At 35.2% G+C, this 24,515-nt stretch overlaps 1 protein-coding gene across 35 annotated transcripts in view; it reads right to left on the minus strand.

The window, feature by feature from the left end:
* Window positions 1-261: 261 nt before the first annotated feature.
* NRCAM (neuronal cell adhesion molecule) overlaps window positions 262-24,515 on the minus strand; it is a 155,832-nt gene continuing 131,578 nt past the window's right edge. For 12 of the 35 annotated variants that reach the window (XM_027657691.1, XM_027657781.1, XM_027657718.1 and 9 more), the window contains 6 exons: window positions 22,359-22,424; window positions 21,723-21,848; window positions 20,491-20,643; window positions 17,006-17,137; window positions 13,271-13,349; window positions 4,166-11,499 (listed from right to left, as the gene is read on the minus strand). In XM_027657691.1, the coding sequence (XP_027513492.1) occupies window positions 9,654-11,499; window positions 13,271-13,349; window positions 17,006-17,137; window positions 20,491-20,643; window positions 21,723-21,848; window positions 22,359-22,424 (2,402 nt within the window). In that variant the 3' untranslated portion in view covers window positions 4,166-9,653. The other 23 variants (XM_027657892.1, XM_027657886.1, XM_027657924.1 and 20 more) reach the window with 8 other exon arrangements.

The following is a 24,515-nucleotide window of genomic DNA, read 5'->3' on the forward strand; positions in this document are numbered from 1 at the left end:
GAAATTGTATTTTCCTAGGAACAATGCAAGAATAGATTACAAGAAAAATTACCATTGGGGTATCCTCTTTAATTCCCTCTGGATTCATACAATCACTTCAGTGAGAATAAAACCAAAAGCAAATGTGTATCACTAAAAGGAAAATGTAGGAACTATATGTAGTAGTACACTTTGGGGAACATGCACAAATAACTTGTGTCTCCAAAAATTGTTACCATATGAAATCTTTTTTTCCCAGTTAAGCCTAGGGAACTCAGACCCTTCTTTTCAGGAATTATTCTTTAATTGAAACATAAACAGCTGTATTTCATATTTCCCAGTCAATGTGCATTGCTGGAAAAATCAACAGATACCTGTACAAAAAACCAGGCAGCCCAGTATCTGAAGACAGAAGTGTCAGATCTGAGACTGTGCGGATGACAGGAGCTGGAATATCCAATTACATATAGAAGGGTTGACAGAATGGCTTCTGATTCAGTGATAAGATTCCTCCTTCAAGCATCATCAACTTTTGGATTCATCTCCTGAAGCACCTGTATCTCTTGGAATCCATGGCTCTCCTGCAGTCTTCTATGCAGAACAGCTGCCCTCCTGCCCAGTCTGTTTCCATTCATACACAGAATAAACAAGATATGAAAAGAGCATTGCAATGGATTTTGTGCACTGTAAAATAAAATATTTAAAAATTCCTCACTTCATATACTGTTTAAAAACAGATGCCCAGAAATTTATATGTCTGACAATTCCTTTAGGACACAAAATCCTTTTTTGGGATTCTATCTGAGGGCTCTTAATTTCAAATCAGCATTCTTACTTTCTCTTATTCACTCTTTCAGGTATGGAACATGACTGTTTAATTTTTTTTCTTTGCAGAAATATGACTAAATAAATAACAAAAGCATCTATGGAAGTAAAATGTAAATAGCAGGAAATTTCAACAGGAAATGGTCAGACAAATTTATATTTTTTCAAATGGTACCACATAAAGGTATGCAACTTTATGTAAATAATTTGGTTGCATTAAAAGAAGTTCTGTAACATCAAGGGAACACCCTCTGCCATTCTTGTTTCATGCTGTTTTTCCACTTTGAATTCTTAACTACAGGATAAATCCGCTGTGATTTTTACTGCTAGTGTAAACAGAACAAAGAGTGAAATTTTAAAATCACATTTATTTTTAATACAAAATCTGTTGCACTATTACAGAAGTGAGCCTGTATGTTTACCCCCACATGCACAGATAATTCAGCATCTACGATTAAATAAGAGCAAAATTATATTTCTCTTTTACCAAAAACGTTGGCAAATCCTGTTAAGAAATGTTCTCTTTGTGCTTTGTAATTAATGTTCATATAACTAATTTCATATTTCTGTTCCCATTAAGAAAACTGATAAATGGAAAACTCAAAGGTGTGAAAGAAGCTTATTACAGCTGGCTTACATTTGGGATTACTTCAGTTGTGCTTTACCTACAATATATACATGAAAGCTGCGAGGTGTCTTATGGGCTAATGTAATGCACTGGCAAAAGCTCTGAGTGGTTCAATTAGGAATCTGCAGTAAATGAGCAGAACAGTTCACTATTCTGTTTTCACAGCAAAAAAAAAAAAAAAAAAGTAGATGCTTTAAAATACCATGCACACCATTGGCTATAGTACTTCTTACACAGTACAACATAAGCTTTCTTGGTTTATTTGTCTGTAACACCTAGAAGCATATAGCATCTACGCTTTAAGTGTATTTACAAATTCAACAAAATATCTACATATAAAAAGCTTACTTAAAATTAAACTTGATGCAAGTTATGAAAAACCAATTTATTGGCAAATGAAACTGAGCATTCCTTCAACCATAGGTTGTTATAAAAATTTATATTTGGAGGTAAACACTTGATTGATATAGTATGCGATAAAATAATTTTTTAACCAATAAGGGTAATCCTTTACAAATAAACCATAGTCACACTTGTCAGATTGAATCCCATGGTTCCGAGCGGTAACCCCCACACTGCTTCAGGGTGTAGATAATTGCAAAGCTGCCACACTGATCAGGCTGGGACACAGAGGGAAATGTGCTCTTGCCGGTGCAGTCAGCTGGCTTGGGTTTTTAACAATTTATTTTACATGAGCTTATACCTTGCTGTGTTAGTAAATAATTTAACTCTGGTTGTGTTCTGGGGTGTTTTTTTTGGTTGTTTTTGTTTTTGTTGTAAATATTCTAAGGCCATGAAAACGTTGTGCTGTAACTGTGTAGAAAGCATTTATTTTATTTTAAAGGGGAAAAAAACACATGCTCTTCTTTGTGTAATTTAAAATATTTTAAACTTGCCATTTTTAGCACAACAATTTCATAACACGTTATTTTTCTTTACATTTTTCCTTTATTTGGCAATGACAGTAGTCTACTAATCACAGTTTACTGCACCAACTGATTGAGTAGTGCAGCGCATTACGGAATGCATGTTGTAAAAAGGCACTGAATGTACTCTGCCCTGTGTCTTCTGGAATATTTTCTCTCATTTTCGAAGTTTTACTTTCAGTGACTGTACAAATTCCAAAATGCATTGCAATGCGTATTTTTTATGCCCTAAAATCAATTCAACGTGTTTTGATGTAAAAATAGAACACTGTACTGCTGTAATACTTGATAGATTAAAAAGGCTATAAAGTAATAGGAGCAAAGAGCAGATAATAGGGTCTCATTAAGCATCAGCAAATGCAAGTGTCATACTTAAATCATTTAGCAATTATATACTGTACATACTGTTCCTAACTGTCTTGCAAAAAGACATATGATAGCTAGACATTAAGTCACCAATTTCACAACAATGTCCACAAAGACATTGAAGTTCTATAAAATACTACTATAACACTCTGACAATGGGAATGGAATTCATATCCAGGGATTCAGCAGAGGACTGCATAACAAATTGTCAAACCATGTTTTTATAGTGTAGACAAGATTACCTGTGAATTGTGTAGCTTTTCTTTTTCCCATGCATTATACTGTATTTTCAACAAGAAACAAAATTACAAGTTGATATTATTGTTTGTGTCAGTTCCTTTGAAAAAAAGTAAAAATACCCAAGTTTTGAACAAAATTTGAATTTTGTATTTTGATTCATACTAACATACCATTTCCCGTGTCATTACGCTGTGTATTGACCTGCATATTCTCATAGCATTAACACCTGGTGGTGAGGAGCTCCATTACCTGCGTGTTCATAGTATGAGAAGGAAGATGTGCAAGTGCTTTAAACAAACTGAAGATACAAGGGGATCGAGTTCTGTGGTTACACAAATGAATTCATGGCATTTACAGGAGAAGGAGCCTCAGAGCTTTCATTTCCTTCTGCAGGTTCTTTCTCTTTTTTCCCACTATATTGTCCAATAAAGGAGCCATCCTCATTGAACTGACCATTTACACCTTCTCCATAGTCAACTAAACTATCATCACTGTCTTCTTTTTTCACAGTTCTGTCTGAAGGTGTCCGGCTTCCTTTTTTTAGAGGTTTATGGTCCTCTGCATCACTGGAGACACAAACAAACAAACACAGAATTAACGGATGTATTATTTATTAAGACAAAATCAGCCATGCATGCTGAGTTTATGAAAAGCATGTGTGCAGCCCAATAATCCTTTAGTAAACCTACATCACATTGTAGAGAAAAATCAATATGATGCAGTTCACATGAAAACATGGCGTAGGAATGGTTTAAACAGAGAATGTCTTCAGTGGAGGGAGGGTGGGGTTGTGTTGTTGGGGTTTTTTTGTCTCCCCATCGTGCATCACTTTTCAATTACAAGACCTGGATCCTTGGCTTGGAAGCCACTTAGATGGAACTGCAAGCATTAAAAAGTGGGTTGTAAAGTTATAAAAAAAATAATTTGTTTGTTCTCCAAAGTAGCAAGCTTATGATATGCCATGAAGTTAGTCTGTTAAACTTCTTAATTTCTTTGACTCCTTGAACATCAATGGAGAATGAATTTGGTTAAATGAAGTATACTGATTTTCTTTACTAGTATAAAGAAAATAAAAGTGCTGCATTTTGAAATAATTTGTTACATAATGCAGGCCAGACTTGCAACTTTCAACCTTACCTTTCAAGAGACCTACATATTCCATTAAAAGGGTGCAGAAGAAACAAATGAAAATAGCCTAAGAAGAAAAGCAAAGTCCATATCCTGATAGTGATCAGTATTTTATCAATAGTAAGTTGCTCTTAAAATTGTTAAAATATTTACTGTATTACAGGTAAAGCAACAATTTAGCTTACAGTAGCTAGAATTGAGGAGTTTAGCGCATGCTTATTCTTTTTCAGTTCTTATCAGATCTACCTCTCTACCCTACTCCATAACTGATAACATTCTGACAGTGATTTGGAGGACAACAGAAAAAGGAAAGAAAGGTAGGGAGAAGAGATTTCTGTAGCAAAGTAACGTGGTCTTTCCTTGTCAATGGAAAAGCTGCAGCACCATCAGCATCCTCAAATAAATTTCCAGCTGTGGTAGGTTTGTATTTCATGAAATAGATGTAGTTGGGCTGTTTTCAGAATCCTCTACATTGCACTTCAGTTTCAAGATGAAGATTTCAGCAGCAGCTCCAAAGCATTTTGAATTAAAAACCACTACTGCCAGTCGCACTTCTGGGTGCCATTATTTACCTTGTCTTAAACAGAATATGTGACTTTATTTGCATATAGTGTACAAAAAAAAAGTAAGTCGTTTGGGGTTTTTATTTAGACTCAGAACTTCTGGAAATATAAAGAAAAATGTATAAAATATCAAAGAAATGAAATTAAATTTTACAATTTCCAGAATATTAGATGCATATATACTCAACAAATTCTTTTAACCCTCTAATTCCTAAAAATCAATACCTTAGTTCTTCAAATAAGCCATTTTCTTTTTTTCCTAATTAATATCTTTGAACACCCAGAGAAACCATATATATATATACACACACATATATATACATCTGCAGAAACCATATACATTTATATGGATGTAATATATATATTACATAGCATGTACAAGGTCACACAGATCATATTGTTGCCTAACAAAAGCCTTGTTGAGAAACTATTGTTAGGAAACCATTACACCTATTTTCCATCAAGCTGCTTCTCCTTATCTCATCACCTTTTTTTGGCTTTGGAAGATCACATTCTAAAAGAAGGATGTCTCTAATATGTATATACTTACAGAAAAAGCATACCAGAGATTTTATCATTCTGTGTATACATCAGAAAAGAAGTGGTAGAAATATCTCTTTTATATACATGTAATGAAACCTTCATGCTCAAAGCACACACAAAGGCAAGATGTCTGAACTTGACAGTATCAGGCTTGACTTTTTAGTTACTGGTGTGTACAAGCTACAAGGAAAAATATTGTGTGATTGATCTTCTGTGCTCGCTGGTGCTGCAAACATACAGGCCAGCAACATCTAAACAACTGTACTCCAAAATATCAAGAATCCAGCAGCAAAGTGAAAATGTTTATAACACTGTAAACACAGATTACAGAGACATTACTGAAGAGAGTTCATTTAGGACGGACGCTATATTTAAAAGGCTGAAAATGGAGTTGAATATTTAATACTCATACAAAAAATTGTTTCCCCATTGCCCTCATCAGAGGGTATTAGGAGTTATTAAAACAGGCTATACAAGTCAAATGAAGACCAGACCCTCACTTTGAAATAGTAACCAGTCCTCCTCTCAAAGCAAATCTGCTTTCTGGGTAAGACTATTAAAGAAAAGACATTGATGTATGATTTGTTGTCTAATTTTAGGTCAAGAACTTCATAATTATTACATCATAATACACAGGAATGAAAATAAATTAAAACTGCATTTGTACCATATTCCACTTCATTATGAATTTCTGTACAAATATTCTAAAGTATGACCCTATCCAATGTGACCCCAGCCAGTGTAATTCACTAGGCTGAAATAGACATTAAATAAATAATACACCATTGTTATATACACTGTATTAAAAGTACCCACATTTTTGTGTTTAATCCAATAAAAAGCTTGATTTTCCTTTATAATTTAGATAAATTTGAGTATGGGAACTTCTGCTTTGTGTTGCTCTTATGGTTTTCTTGTTTATATTTTTGCAAACAAAGTTAAATAATAAGGCATATAATAAAGAAATACACAGTTGTTTGCATTGTGTCTGTGATTTTTCTATATTTTAATAAGGATGTGGAATCTACTGTCTCTATAATTAAAAACAAACAAACCTGCAGATTTACCCAGGAGTGTATCTGCACAGAGGTGGGCACTGCTCAGAGAGCACAGTCACAGCAGATGCAAAAATCAAATGTGAACCTGGGGATTCCTTTCCCTTCTTGCACTACACAAGTCCAGAGAGAGGTTTTGCCAAGACTCTGGCAAAAAACCAAGTGGAATTACCCAGGGTGCTTTCCGCTCCGTGTTCAGGAAAAGGAAACATATGCCATGGTACCATTTATTCTTTATCAAACTGGATTATGACTCCTGTATTAGATGAATACAATGTTTTGGGTGGAAAAAAAAGAAATTGAGGAAGAAAGAGGAAAAAATCCTAACAAACAGGAGAGGGAGAAAAAAGTGAAGACATCAATGTTTTGGACAGTACTTTTGTTACCCTGGGGGTGCAAAACAGAGAAGGCACTCTGGTGTTCTGGGGAAATGAATGTATTACCTGTTTGCTGCCAAGAAACAAACTGCAAAAGCTGCTGAATTGCATTACGAATATGGGTGCCCACACAGCTATAGAACACTTTAGGCTGTAGAATATATAACATTATATTGCAAAAACATGTTAGAGCAATACATTTTGATATGGTACCTTCAAGATTTGCCAATCTTGCTTACAGTTGTTCATAAAACTATTCCAAAATGCAATCAGGATAAAAAATAATTTCTTTTAGTTTCTGTTTGTAGTTTTTCTTGCTGATTTTTATACTTACCTAATGTAATATTGTGATATAAAAAATAAAGTGCAAATTGGGTTGACTAAAATTACAGTGAGAAACTGAAGAAGTTTTTGAAAAGTGTCACGTATGCAATGCATACAATTAGTAGTGAGAAAACAAGACTGGAAGGGAACCAAACGAACAAGATGTGAGAATGGGTATGAATTCCATATTTAGATCAGGCAGTCATGGAAGTTAAGTGTAGTGATACTTTTACTACTTTTTGTTGTATAAACAAATTCCATACTAGTAGCTTTTTAAGGATGAAAGTTTCTCAGTGAAGACTCATGTACCAATCATTTTGATAAGTACTGACATGTACCACATACACTTCTTGCCCTTTTAGTAAGAACAGTATTTAATATTAAAGCATACTCTAAAAGCATGACTTAAATATTATTCATGAATCATTGCTAATATATGAATACATGTTTCTTTTTCTTTTTAGTGTAATGAACAATATCAAACTTGCAGCTAATTGTTAAGAGAGATAAGAAGTACAAAGGTAACAATGTAAGTGCAAAGTGCAAATTTATTTGTTTTAAAAAGTACTTCCATTTCACAAGCTCATCAGTTATTGAGAGAAATATGTACCTTGAAATCTCCTTTCTTCTTTCAACTTTTCAATTTTTCTTCCTTAGATATGGGTGCATGCAGCAACCAGTCAGAATGGGGAAGACAGTTTTACGATGCCTCTGCAGTCCAGCAGGCAACTAGTTCCCACTAAACTTTGCCACATTCATGGACATGCAAAAAGACTCAATATACAGTTAGCAATATACTGCTTTTCCTTATAACATAACTGTCATATCAAAGGCAACATAAACCAAACAAAATGGATAAAACATCCTGAGCTATGGGACACAGAAAGAGGATGCAGATGAAAACTGTTGGCAGTAAATTCCTTTTTCTGTGCCCTCAGGTCAATAGCCGAGAAATGTTGCAGTATAAGCAGTCATGTAAAGCCACAGAAGAACCTTTCACTAGGGCTTCCCTGCACACTCCAGGGCAATCTCTGCCCTAACACTTAACAGGTTTCTGCTCACACTTCTAACTTGTTAGGACTGTGCAGGTGACAAATGCTTGCCCTATACACTTATGCACATGTATCAATCCAGATATCAAGCCATTTTACTATTTCTTATTTAGCTAAGACTTATATTAGTCTTCTGAGTAGTTCTTCTTTAACATCTCTGTAATACTCACTCTTCAATCCTGGTAGAAGCTGGAAAAACTGGGAGGTTTAGCTCTAGTTTAAATGGTAATGTGTTGAAAAAAATGTTGTTAGTCAAAGAACCTGACTTGCTCCTTGTGAAAATGTTAAAGAAAAATCTGCTTGAGAGAAATTTAACCAACTTTCCACTCTTTCTATTTTTGGTAGAAAATTATACGAAGGGAAATCAAGTACTGATTTAAAAAGCAATCACACAGATACTCAATAATTAAAATAAGAACTGTCAAAGAAAGCACATGTGTGTAATTTAGAACACAGTAAGACTAGTGCCAAATCCAACTGGACTATTAAGTTTTTCAGGCAGTCCACTGAGATAATCTCTTGTGCTAGAAAGGACCAAGCTTAGAATTACAGTGCTGAGGCACAAATCATGGCTAGGTCCCTTTGGAAACACACCCAAGCTGCACTAAAACTTAAGTACAAGAGAAAAAAATAGTTGTAGTTACAAACCATATTCTCATTGTTAATCAACTCAGAACAAGAAGGAAGAGTAATACATTATCTAGCAATCTCAAAACTCTCTGCCAGAAAGTCTCTTGTAGCATTTCCAAGAATTTCTAGGAAAGATACTGTGTGTGTCAAAATGTTTTAGAAAAGAGGCAAAATAATTCAACAAAATGTGCAAACATCCTTTGTTACCACACTAGTAATCCTACTATTAGAGTTGCCTTGTCCTGTTTCGTCTTCCTAAGAACATTCTGCAGACTGCTGCAATTTTGTCCTGCCTTTGTAGTTAACTAAAAAACGCAAGCTTCCAGTCTCTCCCTATCTATAAACCCATAGGTCTGTAGCTGTTATAACTTCTTAATTTCTCTCAATTTAGGGACCAGGAGGGAAATTAGGCTGATGTATACACCTGAACAGGACCTCTATATAATCTTTTATTTTAATTTAAATAAATATACATCTGTCTTACTTATTCTGTTTCTTGCAGTTGCTTGGTGTAAGCATTGACTGTCCACAATTTACTATCTCATTGCAGTTTGCTACAGAGGCACTGTTTTCCCTTACTATGTGAAAGTGAAGGAATCCAGTCACAGGAACATAGTGCACACAGTCATTCCATGGTTCTTGAAACATCTGCATTTCCTAAACCATTATTTCCTTATTTAGTTTGATATGGTAGAAAAATCTGATGTTGGCTGGTCCTGCGGAAGGTATGCTCTTAGATGAAGTTGAGGAGTGCAAAACTTCAAACAAATCCAAGCCATCCGAAGACCACTGAGAAGCTTAGACATGGAATCTGAAAAAACCTCCCCTAAAATTAAGAGCTGTCATTTCTCTAGTATGTATTAATTACTCATTAAGATCTAAGCAACTTAATAGTTTTAATTTTATTTTGAAACAACTAATTTTCTGAGGACTGGGCTTACTTGTCCAGAAATATTGAAACATTTCCATCTTTCACTCTTCTCAGTTCCTGAGAAAGTAGGAAGCAAGTCTATGCTCTTAGAAAGTTCCTCTCGATGGTCTGGTGTCTCTCTCAGAGTGAGATGTCTTTTTGTACTTGGCATGGAATGACTGTGAGACCTTGTACTTTCCCTTCCCTCCTTTGAACTTCGGAGGAGAACGCAAGGAGTTCAGACACTTGTGAGGATAAGAAAAGGAGCAGCTTCCAACAGAGCTCTTTTTTTTCATCTTATGTAAGGAGTATTTGTGTTCTGAGAAATCCTTCATGATCTGGACTAAGGATTCACCAAATAGCTTGCCCCCTGTGTATGGTAAAGACAGCAGTTTACATTTTAGATCTAGCAATGAGGTCCAAGGACGCAGCCATATAGTTCTCCAGGCTACAGTGAGGCATGCCATATTTTTAACAGTGAGTCTAAGAGAATCCTCAGCTGCATCATGGATAAAATTAGCTGCAATTTTACATAGCCTGCGTCTCCTCTGCATGGTAGCAGACGGGAACCGTTTCTTTTTGAATCTGGTTCGTTCTTCCTCCAACCATATAAGTAAAGCCTTAGAAGCATAAGTGCAGTAGATAGATACTCCAAGCTGAGCTGCAACTAGCTTGAAAGATCTTTTAATTGCTTCCTCAATCTTTTTGTCAGTAGGATCTTTAGGGAGCGCATCTCTATTATCAGGCACTGACAGTACAGAATCACCAGTAACCAATGCTCTGTCTACCTCAGGCAAGGTCCCCCACAAAGCAGCTTTATCCCCTGGAAAAGGATAAAGTTTACGTAGTACTGCTGGGGCTTCATGCTTGGCCTCAGGATTACCCCAAATCCTGCAGACAAGATCTTCCACAGCTGAATGGATAGGAAGTGCATTATCTACCTTGCCTTCTTCAGAGGGGATAAGAAGTTCTTCTGAAGCACTCTCAGATTTGGAAGATTTTAGCATTAACACCCTCTTTATGTGTTTGAACAGATAATTCTGATTCTCCATGTCAAATTTACGCAGAGGATCTGGTCCTTCTTTATCTTCTGTAGGGGACTCAGATGCCACTTCCCCATCTTCACGGGCTGACTCAACCTCCAAGGAGGCCTCGTCAAGCTCAGGTTTCTCCTTCCCAAAAGCTGTTTGATCTTTTAAGCTGTCCATATGGTCAGACTCAAAAGTCTGGGAACTGCTCCCAGATGCTTCTAAAGGAGCCACTGGAACTTCTGTAATTGGTACCCTGGGATGCTTTACTGAATGGGACCTAACCTGTGCCACAGATGTTATACTTTGTCTGGCTGCTGTCAAAGCATCCTTTAAGACAGTAGCTAGCTCAGGCACAATTACAGATTTCAATAGTGAATTCTTTTCAGATTCAGAGAAGTGAGGAGCAGTAGAAGGTCTTACCTTCTTGGGGCAGAAGCTCTCAGTGTCTTCTGAATCTGAGCTGCAGTCTGGGGTCTGGCTGCACCAGTGCTGGAGAGAAGAATGCTGCCTTGCCAGTGAGCCACCAACTGAGTTGCAGTTGAGGGGTTGCTGGAAAGGGGATGGCTGTCCTGCCTGAGAATCTGAGCCCTTCTCCGACCCCATTATCATTTGCTCAGAAGCATGATGTCTAGAGCCACGCCTGTACTTCCATTCGTCTGACCTCTTTTCCTCTTGGCAGAGGGAAGCAGAGATACAACTAACCCTTGTCAGCTCTGAAGGCTGCCTAGCCCTCCTCCTAGTGTAGGAGGTCTCTGATCTGGTGTTGGAGTATTGATCCCCTGACCTTCTGAAGAAGTTGGATCTGTCAGATCTCACAGACTTTGCTTTGGTACAGACAGGGTCTGCTTCAGGAGAATTGGTACAGCTACCTTTTCTTTTCTTTTCCTTGTCCAGTTTCTTTCCTGTCCAAGCAGACATGGACCTGAAGTGATGAAAAAAGTTCAAAATACTCGAATTCCTAGATCTTTCAAAAACTACATTTTTTTTCAAGGGAAACCCTATATCCTTTGTCCTTAAAGAAGCACTGCATCATATGAGGCAGACAAATTGGGAACTGAGTGACTGCAGTGATGCTGGGCTGCAGAGAGGGTGGCAAGATATCTTCTATAATCTGACTGGTTGCTGCCGCTGCCCTGTCTCTAAGGAAAAAAGAGGAAAGCCCAATATAGACTAATTACACATGAATACATTTTAGAAGGAGTTTTAGCATGGTACATAGGACGAGCTCTTTTATGTTAACAAGTCTGAAAGCTTGGCATGCAACTACCCATATTCACCAGACATGAGGTGGATAAATGCATTATAAAATAATTTATAAAGCTCTAGATGATTCTATAGATTAACTCAAGCCACTCAAATATGGAGGCATAAATTCAAATCTTGCTACAGGTCCCACAAAGACTTCCATACTTATTCCAGGCCTGAGAAAAGATGTATTGAGGTCATATAATTTGTACAATTCTGTACAAAGGTCAATTTCTGCTGCTAGAAGTTCCAAGTATCAAAAACCAGTGGAGCAATAAAGGAGAATGAAAACTGGAATGCCCAGGAAAACTTAGACAGTACTTATTTACCTCTGCTTCCAAACATTGCTTCACACTTCTCTTTTTATCAGTTGAATTTAATTAATTCTTATGTACCAATGTACTGTAATAAAACACTATTCTGAACTCATTAATGTAAGAACAGAGTATTGTATTTTTTCAGTCAAGGGAAAATAAACAGAAACTGCTCTTTGGCATTCAGAACTGTACATCTATTCCCGTTAGATCAAGATGTACATTTCCCTTCTATGAAGAAGCTATGGCAACAGTATAGATCCTTCTTGAAAAAAACCCTTTTTTTTTTTCAATGTACACTTGTAAATGTCAAATCTTATAAAGGGCTTCTATAATGCTTATGACACAGAAATGCACTACAAAATCTATTATATCACCCATGTAGAAGATAATGATATTGACCTATTTAGAAAATAATAACATTATTTTCTGCACTAATAAAAAAACAACAAATAAAATGTTGCTTATTAAATAAGCTATACTCATAATCGTTACATGAACAGATTTGCCAAGGCATGCTTTTGGTGATGCCAGGAGATTTGGCCAGATTGCATTTACAATAAAGGAAGAGAATCAGGAATACGAGCTGTGTTGCATGCTTTGAAGCTGCTTGCTATGTATCTTGTAGTGAAAAACTGAAAGGGAGATTTGTTTTTTCTTGTACGACATGCCTTCACCTCTGTGTATAACATCACTTTATTGTTATTGGATTAGATGTTAGTACTGGCATCCATTTTAAATGCGTTTGTTTTCAAGTCAACTTAACAGCAGATTGTCTTTACCAGGCTTCAACTGGAAATTTATTTTCAAAAAACCATAATGCTAAATGTGCCCTAACAGAAAGGACACTGTATCTATTTGAACTATCTGAAAGCTGGCTTTGTAAATAAAGATTCCACACTTTAAGACAACTGTGTTTGTAACTGGATTTCACCCTGTACTAGCAGATGGCTTATACTAAGCCTGGATAATTTTTTTCTAATTCTGTGGTTGATATGCTATCTATAGCTCTATATAAAACTGGATACAGAATCTTTGACACAGAAAAGTTAGTTTTGAATTAATAAGTGTGATACTATATACAGGACATATGTGACATAACAGTGAACACGACAAATCACATCAGTTGCTCACCTGTATTCACCAAATGTTCCATCATCTTCTTTCATAGGTTGTATTTCTGGATCAGCATGTGCATCCTCCTTTTCCTTCACTAAAATATTTGAAATGGTAATATTTATCATGGAACTGCAAGATGAAAAAGCCTAAGTCCTTAATTTCTCAAACTGATCACATTTGACAGGAATGTGGTTTGAATAATTTTTTTAAATAGGACCTTAGGGTGTTACATTTTTTCTCTTGAAGAAAAAGATCTGTTAATTAGTTATACAATTTTATTTTCATTCAAGTATAAAATACTGTGTGTCATTTTGCATTAGTAGAACATTTTCTTCCTTTCATTTCTAGAACTAAAGTTTTGTTAAAAATCCTACTATAATAATTTATTTACTTATATTATTATTAGAGCTATTGTTTACTGATATCTGAATAACTTAGTTTTATTTAACCATGATGTGTGTTTCCTCTTGATATTCATCTCATACTGATTGATAAAATTGAATCAGATTCACTTGGGTTCACTGTCAGTTTGTACATTTTCTACTTTCATTTCACACAATAAGACTCCAGGGAATTTTAAACAGTATTTTGAGAGTTATTAATATTGGCAAAAACAGGTATGGTCTGTTAATTTCTTCTGTTCTATAACACCATCAAAAGCAAAGCAAAATCACCCACACTGGAACCTAAATTTAACACTATTGTATCTCTTGCAAATCCTTGGTTTATGTTTAATCATTGTTCCCTGGTGAGAATAAATCTAGGTATATAACTTGTCCCTGTACAAAAATACATGTAGCACAGAAACTTTGACACAGAAACCTGCTAGCACCTGAGGGGTCAGATGTTTACAGATGTCACATATTCATCTAAATAATGACTGTTCATGGAGTAAAATAATATACTGACTTGAAGCATTATCTTTATGGTTCTTCCCTTTGCCTTTTCATTTCTGTTTCTCTGGCAACTACTCAAATCTTTCCCTTGTTTAGCAGATACAGTTATATAATCCAATATACAATATATTATCTTTTAATCTGGTAATTTCCACACTTAATTTTTACATCATTAATTTATATGCTGTTAAGAGGATATGAATCACTCCTGATAGTATTTACTAAGTATATAATTGCAATGAGGCATAACACCTGGGGATGTATCTGGCTGCTGTAATTTCATACTGAAGTAATTGATTGCTTTCTACAAACCATACGAAATATCAAGATGACATGCTAAAATTATGATGAAAAAGAGTTCATAACTTTGATTTTCATAGATTTTCATAACTCTGTGCTTCCCATTTGTCACTACCTGTGACTACAGTACATTTGCAATGAGACAAGAAATAAAATTAGCTATAACGTCACTGCTGTAAACACCAGTACCTACTGAATCTGGAAATCTTATAAACATCCAAGGTCTACCTTTATATGTGTGTGTGTATACGCATATGTAGCTGCACATTAAAAAATTAATACCTTACAGCTAATAATTCTGCAGAAGCTGAGAAAAGAATGGCATATCAGGGATCCACAAAGTAATACCAGCCTTAGCATCCAACTGCCTTCTACATTTTTACTCAAAAACTCTGTTTTGCCCTATTCTTGATGGTAGCTCATTCCGAGTCCTCCCTACTCTTTTTAGTTCCATTACTTCCCTTGTTTCAATCTTTGAATTTTCATTTTCTTTTCTCAGTTCTCTCCACTGAGAGTCACTTTTCCTATATCCTCAATAATCTCATTTTCTTTTTAAATAATCCAAATATAAATAAAAAAACCTAAGATGATGTCTTCAACCTGTCATATAACTTTACATAACACTGTTCCTTAATAATCTGTCTTTTCTTCATGGGCATAGGCAGTTGGAACAGAAGCTTCTCTTGCTTAATTCTTGCTGTTACTACAAATCTTTTCTCTCTATATAAAACAATTTAACAGTTAGATTGGGCAGAGTAGGATTCTTCTATTTAATGAGGTGATTTTCTTATAAAAATAATCTGCTATGCTATGTTCAGTATAAAAGATTCCCCTATGAAGAGGAAAAGTTCTTAGTGTTCACTGACACTGGTTTTCAGAAGTGCACTGGTCAAAACAAGCAGGAGAAATTAAAACAAAGCACGGATTTTTTTTTTTTGTACTTTTGTAAGTTCATCCTGCTTTTTCATGCCCAAATTAAAAGTATCAGCTTCAAGAAGTTTGAGGTGACGACAGATAAGCATTCTAGAGTCTGAATATTTATATAATTTCCAAACCTTTGGAGTCTGTAATACAGAACAGAATTTTTTCAGGAAGCCAAGATTTTACATGAAACTTAGCAACTGTACTTTGTACTGGAGCTAGGAGAGGAAAATGAAAAATCAAATTCTCATTTGATGCTTTAAGAATTAATACAAACACAGGTAAACCCAGATGACCAAATCACAGCTAGGGTATTAAGGAAAAGTTTATTTCGAAGGTGTAAATCCTAAATACACTGCTAAATCAAGCAATGGGCAAAAGAGCAGCCCAGAAAATCCATTCCAGTGCTTTTATATAAACAGCTTTTGCATGCTCGTAACTTCAAGGCTGTGTTCCCCCTTGTGCTTTATGATCTCCCTCTCTCCCAGCAGGGGCTTCAAGCATGTCTGTGAGAACTTTTGCCTCTTCTTGCAACCAGAGAGTTAACTTCTCAAAACAGACAGTCAGAAAAATAGGGAAAGAGTTTCATGGGAAGGAGTTTTTTCCCCACACTGGGTTCTTCCCAGGCCTAGTTTTCCCAGCAGTTAAAATCTCCTTGAGCAAAACTCTTTTTCCTTCTCGAATAAATCTTCTGCGTTTAACTTTGTCCCTAGATGCTCACCTGAAGTTCGTTCATAGACACTCATCCCTCAACAGCTGCTCTGAGATCCTCTCTGATAACACTATGCAAACTGGTTCCCACTATCCTTTTCAAGAGAGCTTTAGTCTATGGACCTACTATATAAACAGAAATGTCAGACTGGAGAAAGATATGTATGATACATATATGTACAAATACATACATACACATATACGGCTTCTATAATATGTACACCAGGAGGAATGAGAGTTTTGATAGGAGACATACATTATATACTTCCAATTTTTAATTAAACATTATAAAATATACTTGGCCATTCATAGACCTAATACTAAAAAAAACCCCTCCCTTTCTTATAAAGAAAAAAATTACAGAATAAAAAACAGCCCTACTGAAGGATGGTAACTTAAGACTTAGCTGCAGAAATGCAGAGGCTGAAGACAATACGGATTCTGGGAAGGAACTGAAGCTATTTTGTATTTGAGACAAAATAACGTATGAAGAGATTTGTCCTATGAAATACATTCCCCATACTTTAAAGTAATGCAGTGGCTGTGATCAGGTGTATGTTTCCACACTTTCTGACCAAATAAATAAATTGCAGCTCAGCTCATTTTAGTGGATTGAACCCATCTGCACTGTACTTCTGAAAGTGGAATATGCAGGAGTGGTGGTATTTCAAACCTCTCTAGAGAGGTCATACAGTAATACGACTCTCCAGGAATGAAGGAGGTACTTCTCTTATGCTTAAACAGATTGAGGTTTTCTGTCATTATGCAGATTGCTCCTGCCAAGCCCACCACATGATGACTGATTTGCCATATACACAATGTAAATGTAACCCCGCAGCAAACGTAATTTTTCAGTAAACCTGAAATCTGTCTAAATGGGTTACCAACAGATGAATTTTACTGTCACTGTTAAATAGCATACCTGGATATTTGCCACCCTTATTCCTCCTTATGAAGCAAACAATCAGTAAAATCAAGATCAGAAGAGCAACAGCACACATAAGACCAATGAACCATCCTTGAGTAGCGATGTCTACCTGCCGGCTCGCCATTGCTAGAGGATAAAAGAAGAAAAATTAAGATGTTTTGCTGCATTTAAATGCTATGCTAATTCAGATAAATAAAAGCCAGTATACAATGTTCATTAGGGAATAGCATTCACTGTGAAAAAAAAATAGTATTAAGAAAGACAGTGAATATTTTGTATTTTTATTACTCAAAATGTTTCCAAGTACAAAGAACTTACTTTTGAGTATATAAGAATTCTGCCAACATTTAAGCTTAGCAACTACTTTGTGAAATCTGCACACACACACTACATTGCTTTCCACAAACCTCAAAACTATTCTGAGCCATTTTACATGAATTAAACTACTGAAATGAAATAGCAAATTATAATTCACATAAACATGTCAATTGCATTCTCAAAATGAATAAAAAGCCAATACTCATTAGCTAAGGCATTTCCATCAGTGTGAAATGGGGAAACAGATGGGTCATTCAAGGCCATAACATTCAATTTCAAATAAAAATTAAAAATGAAGCATCCTTTAAAACCTTATTAAACATCATGTTTTCTGCCTTTCCTCAAAACTCATCCTACTCTTCCTACAATTTATCGTGATTGCCATGATTTAGACTTAGTGAGGGCTCAACATGATGCAATTGGGAAACCTTTCCTTGGCACTGTTTCTCTCCAAATGCTGAGTCTAGATGGAAGATAATGTAAATGATAAGGAAACTGCACAGGAAACACTATAGTTACTAACAATATCTGTGTGGTCTTGGGGTTGGATCTCTCCTACTGGTCTCAAATACTGTAGGAGGATTTTTTTGGTGAAGTTTATTTTCTACTCTGCTGTTCAGAGACATGCCGCAGGCAACTGGACTTAGGATTTGCTGTCTGGAGGAAGTGAGAAGGGTGAGAGGTGTTTGGGATGCTACAGAGAGAAGAACATATGAAGTGGAGGAAGATGGACATCCATTCAAACCTGCTGTGCTCATTCTTCACTTTCCAGTCCTAAACCCCGAGTATGAAACTCTACGAAGAGTTGCCCAATAGACAGAGTTCAAGCCCATGTCTCAGTGTTATTTCCTAGTTAAGAGAGAGGCTGAGACAGCTAGTTTGGAAAAGCAGCTTTCAATGGGCCCACATTCCTAAGGGTTTTCCAAGGACTCTACGAAAACTCAAAGTATTTCTGATGTCTGGATATAGTATCTCCTATCCATTCCATACAGAAGACCAATTGTGGAGATATGATCAGGAGGCTTCTCAGCCCTTGTTTAAGAATATATTTTCTGATATTTTAGAAACTCATTTTTTAAATGCACAATACTTTAAACTATTTTTGCATGAAAATCTCTACAGGTTATATAAATATATCCCTTACATACATGTATATTTATACTTTATATACCACATATAAATATATATAAAATATATGTGGCAATTTTAAAAAACAAAATCACAAATGCTATCTTCCTCTGAACTATAAATCAAAATAAGATAAAACTTTGTTATCACATTAGTGTTAAAATTATTTTGGGTTTTGCACATACGCTTTCATAATAAGGCATTAAAGGTTGTACAATACATACTGCAACAAAAATGCAAAAGCACAATTCACATTCAAATGCAGTAAGAAATAGCATCAAGCAAAACAACTTGCATAAAAATATGCAAGATAGATGGGAAAGAGTAAAGATGAAAACTTATTTATGCAGATTTCTGTATTAACTTATTGCATATCCAGTAGGAAAGGGTTTCTAGATCTCTCTGCAACTTTTAAAATGGTACATTTCCTGCTTACGCTAAGCAAATTATCTGCTTCAGGCAGAAAAACTTTGACTGTTGAACCACTAATGCAGGAGTCAATATAGTACTCTGGACTGGGAATGCCCAAAAAGATAAATCTGCACACTGGGAAAATGCTCTGTAGGAATGCTTGTCAAAGAAAAAAATGTGGCAAAAGCCTCACATTTGAAACGTTGCAGTTTCATTTCTATTAAGAACATATTCCGTATTCCAGTACTTTCCTCTTTGTCCACTCCATTTTTGCAGTGTTTAAAAGCTTTGATTTAGGCTGAAGACTGTGACACAAAATTTTTCTGTAAGACATAGATTATGTATATAATTTCATGCTGGACATTGAAACTTTCCATTATCAAGAAGCAGAAGAGAGTGTGTTTAAATTCACTTTTTCCTTAACTATTCAAGGGCCTGAGTCAACATGACTAGGTAAGTACAGGATTCCTTGTCTATTGGCTCAGTATTTTTTATGCAGAAAGATCCTTTTGGGAAGGTTTCCATTCAGCTTGTTTTGGATTATATTATAGTCTTGATCCTTGTTTACTGCTGCTTTAGGCTTTGGATGTGTATTTGCATAAAATTTTACAGATATGCTTTTGTACCGCTAGCTGTTCCTGGCTTTGCTTTCAGCTTGTACATATTTGCTTGGCACTGTTATTCAGCACCATGTTTTCAAAGCTTTTCTGCAACACGATAAACTGTGAACAGAAATGGAACAAAACAAACCAACAAAATTATTTTAGAAAGTGCTCACTTTCAAACTGGCATATCCATTACCTATTTTGTTGCCTGATAATAATTACATAATGTTCAAGCATATTTTCATATTTAAATTACTTTGTTATAACATTCTGGAGTTGGTGAGACTACTGCTATATAACTATGCAGAGACCTAAATGCCTGGAATGAGCAGAAGTGGCTAGCAAAGACACAAATAATAGTAACAGTTGAACCAAGAACATGTTGTGATGGCAACAATGTATTTAGCATAGCATCAAAAAACTTCCAATAAAGCCCTTTCTCTGAGTGAAATGGACAACCGTTGTTTATTTGCTTATGAAGAAATAGGACGGCAATATGTACATAAGGAACTTGAACAGACTTACTGATTCCTAGGACATAGATGTGGCATCAAATTCTATATAAAACCAGTATATGGCAGGAAAAGAAACACTTACAAGTAGGAATGTCTTAACACTGGTATAAATAGATCATGAGACATCAAAATGAATCTGCACTGATTATGCAAATATTTTAGCTCTATTAAACGAGACATTACTTAAATACAGCCATCTAATTATATTAATTAGAAATATAAAAAATAGGTCATCTCCAATGCACAGCACACAGATGGACTGTGAGCAGTGCATATCTTGCCCCTAAGTATAAACATCAGTCAAGCAGAGTGAATTGAAAGGATGGACACATTTATAACCTGGTATTATTTAGGAGTTTATAAAATAACTTAACATTGCTCTATGAAAGGAACATGCAAAGATGCCATCTACAACATCTCTTAGCTAGAAGCAGTTCAGCATTTCAACACCTGGTCTATCACGATTCTGACTATGATACAGAATTGGTACGGTGTGCCTCACCTGGACCTGTCTCAAACACATCCTCTGAACTCCTAAAACCAGACAGGCCCTCAGCACCAACCCGGACTTTATATGCTGTTCCTGGTGTTAAACCCTTTAAGACAAAGAAGCTTCGAGAACCATTTACAATTTCCTTTTTCCAATCTTCTTTGCCTACAAAAATTTTAGGAAAACAACATATTGGAATTTTAATTTTCTCTGTATTACTGAAAGTTTCTAGACAGAATACTATTGACAGTTACTTAACTAAACTATGGATCGTCTGAGAAAAATAACTGTTCTCTCAAAAAATAATAAAATTATATAAAATTATGACTAATAGATTGCATGCAATATATTGAAGAAGACATTGTACAGTAATTACGAAACTATTTTAAACATTTGTTCCATTGTACTAGAGAAATACTAACTTAGTTTATTTTTAAATCTTTATTGAACTTGTAATTATAAAATACATTAAAATAGATTTTAATCTCTAATTAAATAACACTTTTGCAATTTCAGTCAATATTTACTTTGGTCAAGAAATTCTATTTCAAAATCTGAATCTGTTTCTCTCATATCTTCTTTCTAGTACAGTCTCATCTATTTCTCTGACTGATATCCAGAAAAATGCATTTATATCCCAGTTTTCAGATTATTCACCTTTACTGATAACTTCAGAAAGAAGGGGTATTAGAAAAGAAGTATCTTGCTTTTATTAGATAATTGTGTTTTAATTACTACTGTTATTATCAAAGATATAAACTTGGTTTTATGCCAAAAAAAGTACATAAGTTGGTTGATATCTTCTTTTAAGTTCTAATTTAACAAAGAATATCTTATTTAATTCTTTTTTTTTTCCTGAATTGTGCATAATTTAGGAAAACTGTTATGTCCTATTTTAATGCAGGTACTACTGTACCTGTAATGTAATACATTTACTCATGTAATCACTGCATGATAAACAACCTAATGCAAACTACATTTTTAGAAGTTCACATTCCAATGAATTTATAAAATAATACAAAGGAACAAAGGTTCATATTCTATCTAAGCATCAAACACCTGCTACACATTGATGTTTATTAAAATGAAAATTATTTGATCTTCTCGATCAAATTTTAAAAATAATTTTTCTAGACATTTAAGAGCTATCATTAACACTGGGTCAATTTAAGACCACATATACTATAAAGATCTTCAAAAATACATCTGAACACTTCAGTAAAGTTAATGGAACGACTTCTTACTGCCTGCTACACCATATTCAACATAAAAGTTCGCATGATCTGGTCCCTCATACTCCCAACTGATATTGGCATAGGTCTCAGCAGCAGCTGTTGTAACATTTCTGATCCTTGGATAAAGTGGTTGAACTGAATACACAATAGAAAAACAAAGAATATGCAATTGTGACTTCATACATTTAAAAAAATATTCAAAGAAGTTGCTATGTTACTTTAAACTACATAAAGCATACGTTTGTCATTGTTTCCATTACTGGAAATTAGTGACTGCAGTAGTGTATTTTGTAATTGAATCCCAGGCAATTACTACACTATGAAATTATAAAGTAAAATCTATGTACTCTACTGAGCACACCTTGTATCACAAAAATTGCCAAATACTTAAAAAATACCTGCTTAAATACTTCAAAAACTGCCAAAATTCTGCAAAACATTATTTGTATTCATCTGGAAGTAAAATGCAGACAGCTGTAAAGTGTCAGGGTAATGGGAAATGGTAGGACAGAAGGGAGGTATGAAGGTGGTACACTTCTCCCTTTATGGCACGTGGCATTGAATGGACTGCGAATGCCCCAACTGCAAGCCTTTATAGGATTTTGTCGCTGTTGCATTGATAATGATAAAAAAGGAAGACAATACCCTTATAGAATGTTGGACGGACAGTGTGCATGACTGGGGAGGTTTCAAAAAGGATTTCTGAGTATCCTTCACCATCAGAGATAGACGGAAAGAAAAAATAAAGAGTAAAAACACTTTACATCAAAACGTAACATTTAAATAATACTGTAAAACCTTACCTGTAAAATAAATAATACATGCACACTAAGATCATGCAAGATTCAATTAGTTTTGCTTGTTAAATATGGAACAGCTCAATGATACACATGTATTTGAAAACAAACTGAAGTATGCATGTACTGACAGCTTTACTTTCACAGGACATTTCCGAAATCAGCTTTGTTAACATTATGGATTCATGGCACCTTTAGACACTGGAACACTAGACATCAGATATTGGAAAGCCAATATCAAAATACCCCGGTGTGAAGGACACAAATCACTGGAATGCAAGAAGCTGCTCATTGTAAGGTACTGCGTCTTACTGCTGACATTCTGGTTAGACAACAGCACTTTTCACAGATATGCATAATGCCCACATCTATGAAAAGAAGAGCTTCTCTCTTCAGCATTCTGTAATTAGCCACTTCTTTGCTCATATCTTAGTTCTTTGCTTATACCTTAGCTCCACTTATGCCTGTTACAAATTGACATATATCTCAGTATCTCTGCTTGCCTAATATTAATGAAAAAATAGATTTTAAGAGTTCTAACGATGTAATAGTGCAGATACAAAGAGGATGCTTCACTAAGGCATGAAATATTTTAAATGAAAATGCCTTACTTGGTTTGTCACTGACTTTTCTATCCTGCTAAAAATATCCTTTCTGTTAGAAATAACAGTAAAAATGCTTCCCAAAGGACCATGAAACATCAGAGGTAAAAACTTAGTCTCAGTAAAGATCAATGGCAGAATTCCAATGGTTTTCTCTACACAAGAAGAGGGCTGCACAGAATTTATCTATAAATTATTTTCTCCTTCAAACAGGATGGCTTTGTCCATATGGCCAACTGGAAAAAGTTTCAAGTTATATTCAAAGTGAAAATGGCTTACTTTGTCCCCTAGCACAAACTAAGTAATATGAGGGCCATGTCTAGAAAACTATAGTTTTTGAGTCTTTTTTTTTTAAATAAATTATGCAAATTCCATCAATTCTCCTGTGAATGTATTCTGATTATCAAACATTCTTACAATATTCCAGTAGTACTCATTCAACAATTCAATCAGTTGTTGATTACTCCCTCATCTGATGTCTCTGTAGGTAAGCTGTGCTTATATATAATTTCTTTTACCAACCAAAATAATAAGAAATCTATTATTTAAATAATAAAGAATATATTTATTTCTTGGCTAAAATCAGCTGAACAAAATAAAATAGAAATCACTGGATTAAAAAGAAAAAAGCCATCTAGGTTACTAAGACACTAACCCGAAGAAATACCAAAGCCAGAGCTGTCTGCAGGAAATCTAGCATGTAACCATATACACTATGCAAGGGGATTAGATTCTGTTTCTCTGTGCCACTTGAAAGCAGCAAGAGGAAAGAATAGCCATCTCTAAATTTAGGAGGGTGCAGAGTCTGAGATTGCAGACAGGATATATAAACTTCCTTCTTGATTTGCACATAGGAACAGGTGTTTGTAACAATCAGCATCTAAGCATCTTTACTGTGTCAAGAAAACAACTGGCTTGTATTCTAAATATGACTTTGTTTTGTTTCATTAAATTGTATTTTCTCAAAGCCATATTTTCCTGGATTTTGGTCTCCCACAGAAGATGTCTAATTAGCATAACTATATGACTGATATCTGTCACCAATGTTAAAGACAGAAAAAACTGGCACACAGATGCCACAGCATTATCCCTAACTTCTCCCTTCTCATGTCTGAGCACTTTTGGGATGAAGGAAACTGTCTCATCTTGTGTGAAAGACTCCAGATGATAGAGAGCTTCTGTAACACTAAGGAAATTCAATAATCACTCAATCTTATCTTTTTCCATGTCCAGTTTCCAGTTTCTACTCTGACTGAAGAGTTGCCTGCTAGATTAAAGTATCTGGTAAAATTCTTTCTGTTCATATGATTGCATGTAACAATCAAGTTGATTCTGAAAGTTACCTTCATTTCCTTGGTGTCTTAAGTTTCTAAATCCTCTCAAGTGACTGATTTATGCTTATA

The sequence above is a fragment of the Corapipo altera genome, unplaced genomic scaffold (assembly GCF_003945725.1).
Source record: "Corapipo altera isolate COAL_440 unplaced genomic scaffold, ASM394572v1 1, whole genome shotgun sequence".
Lineage (NCBI taxonomy): Eukaryota > Metazoa > Chordata > Aves > Passeriformes > Pipridae > Corapipo > Corapipo altera.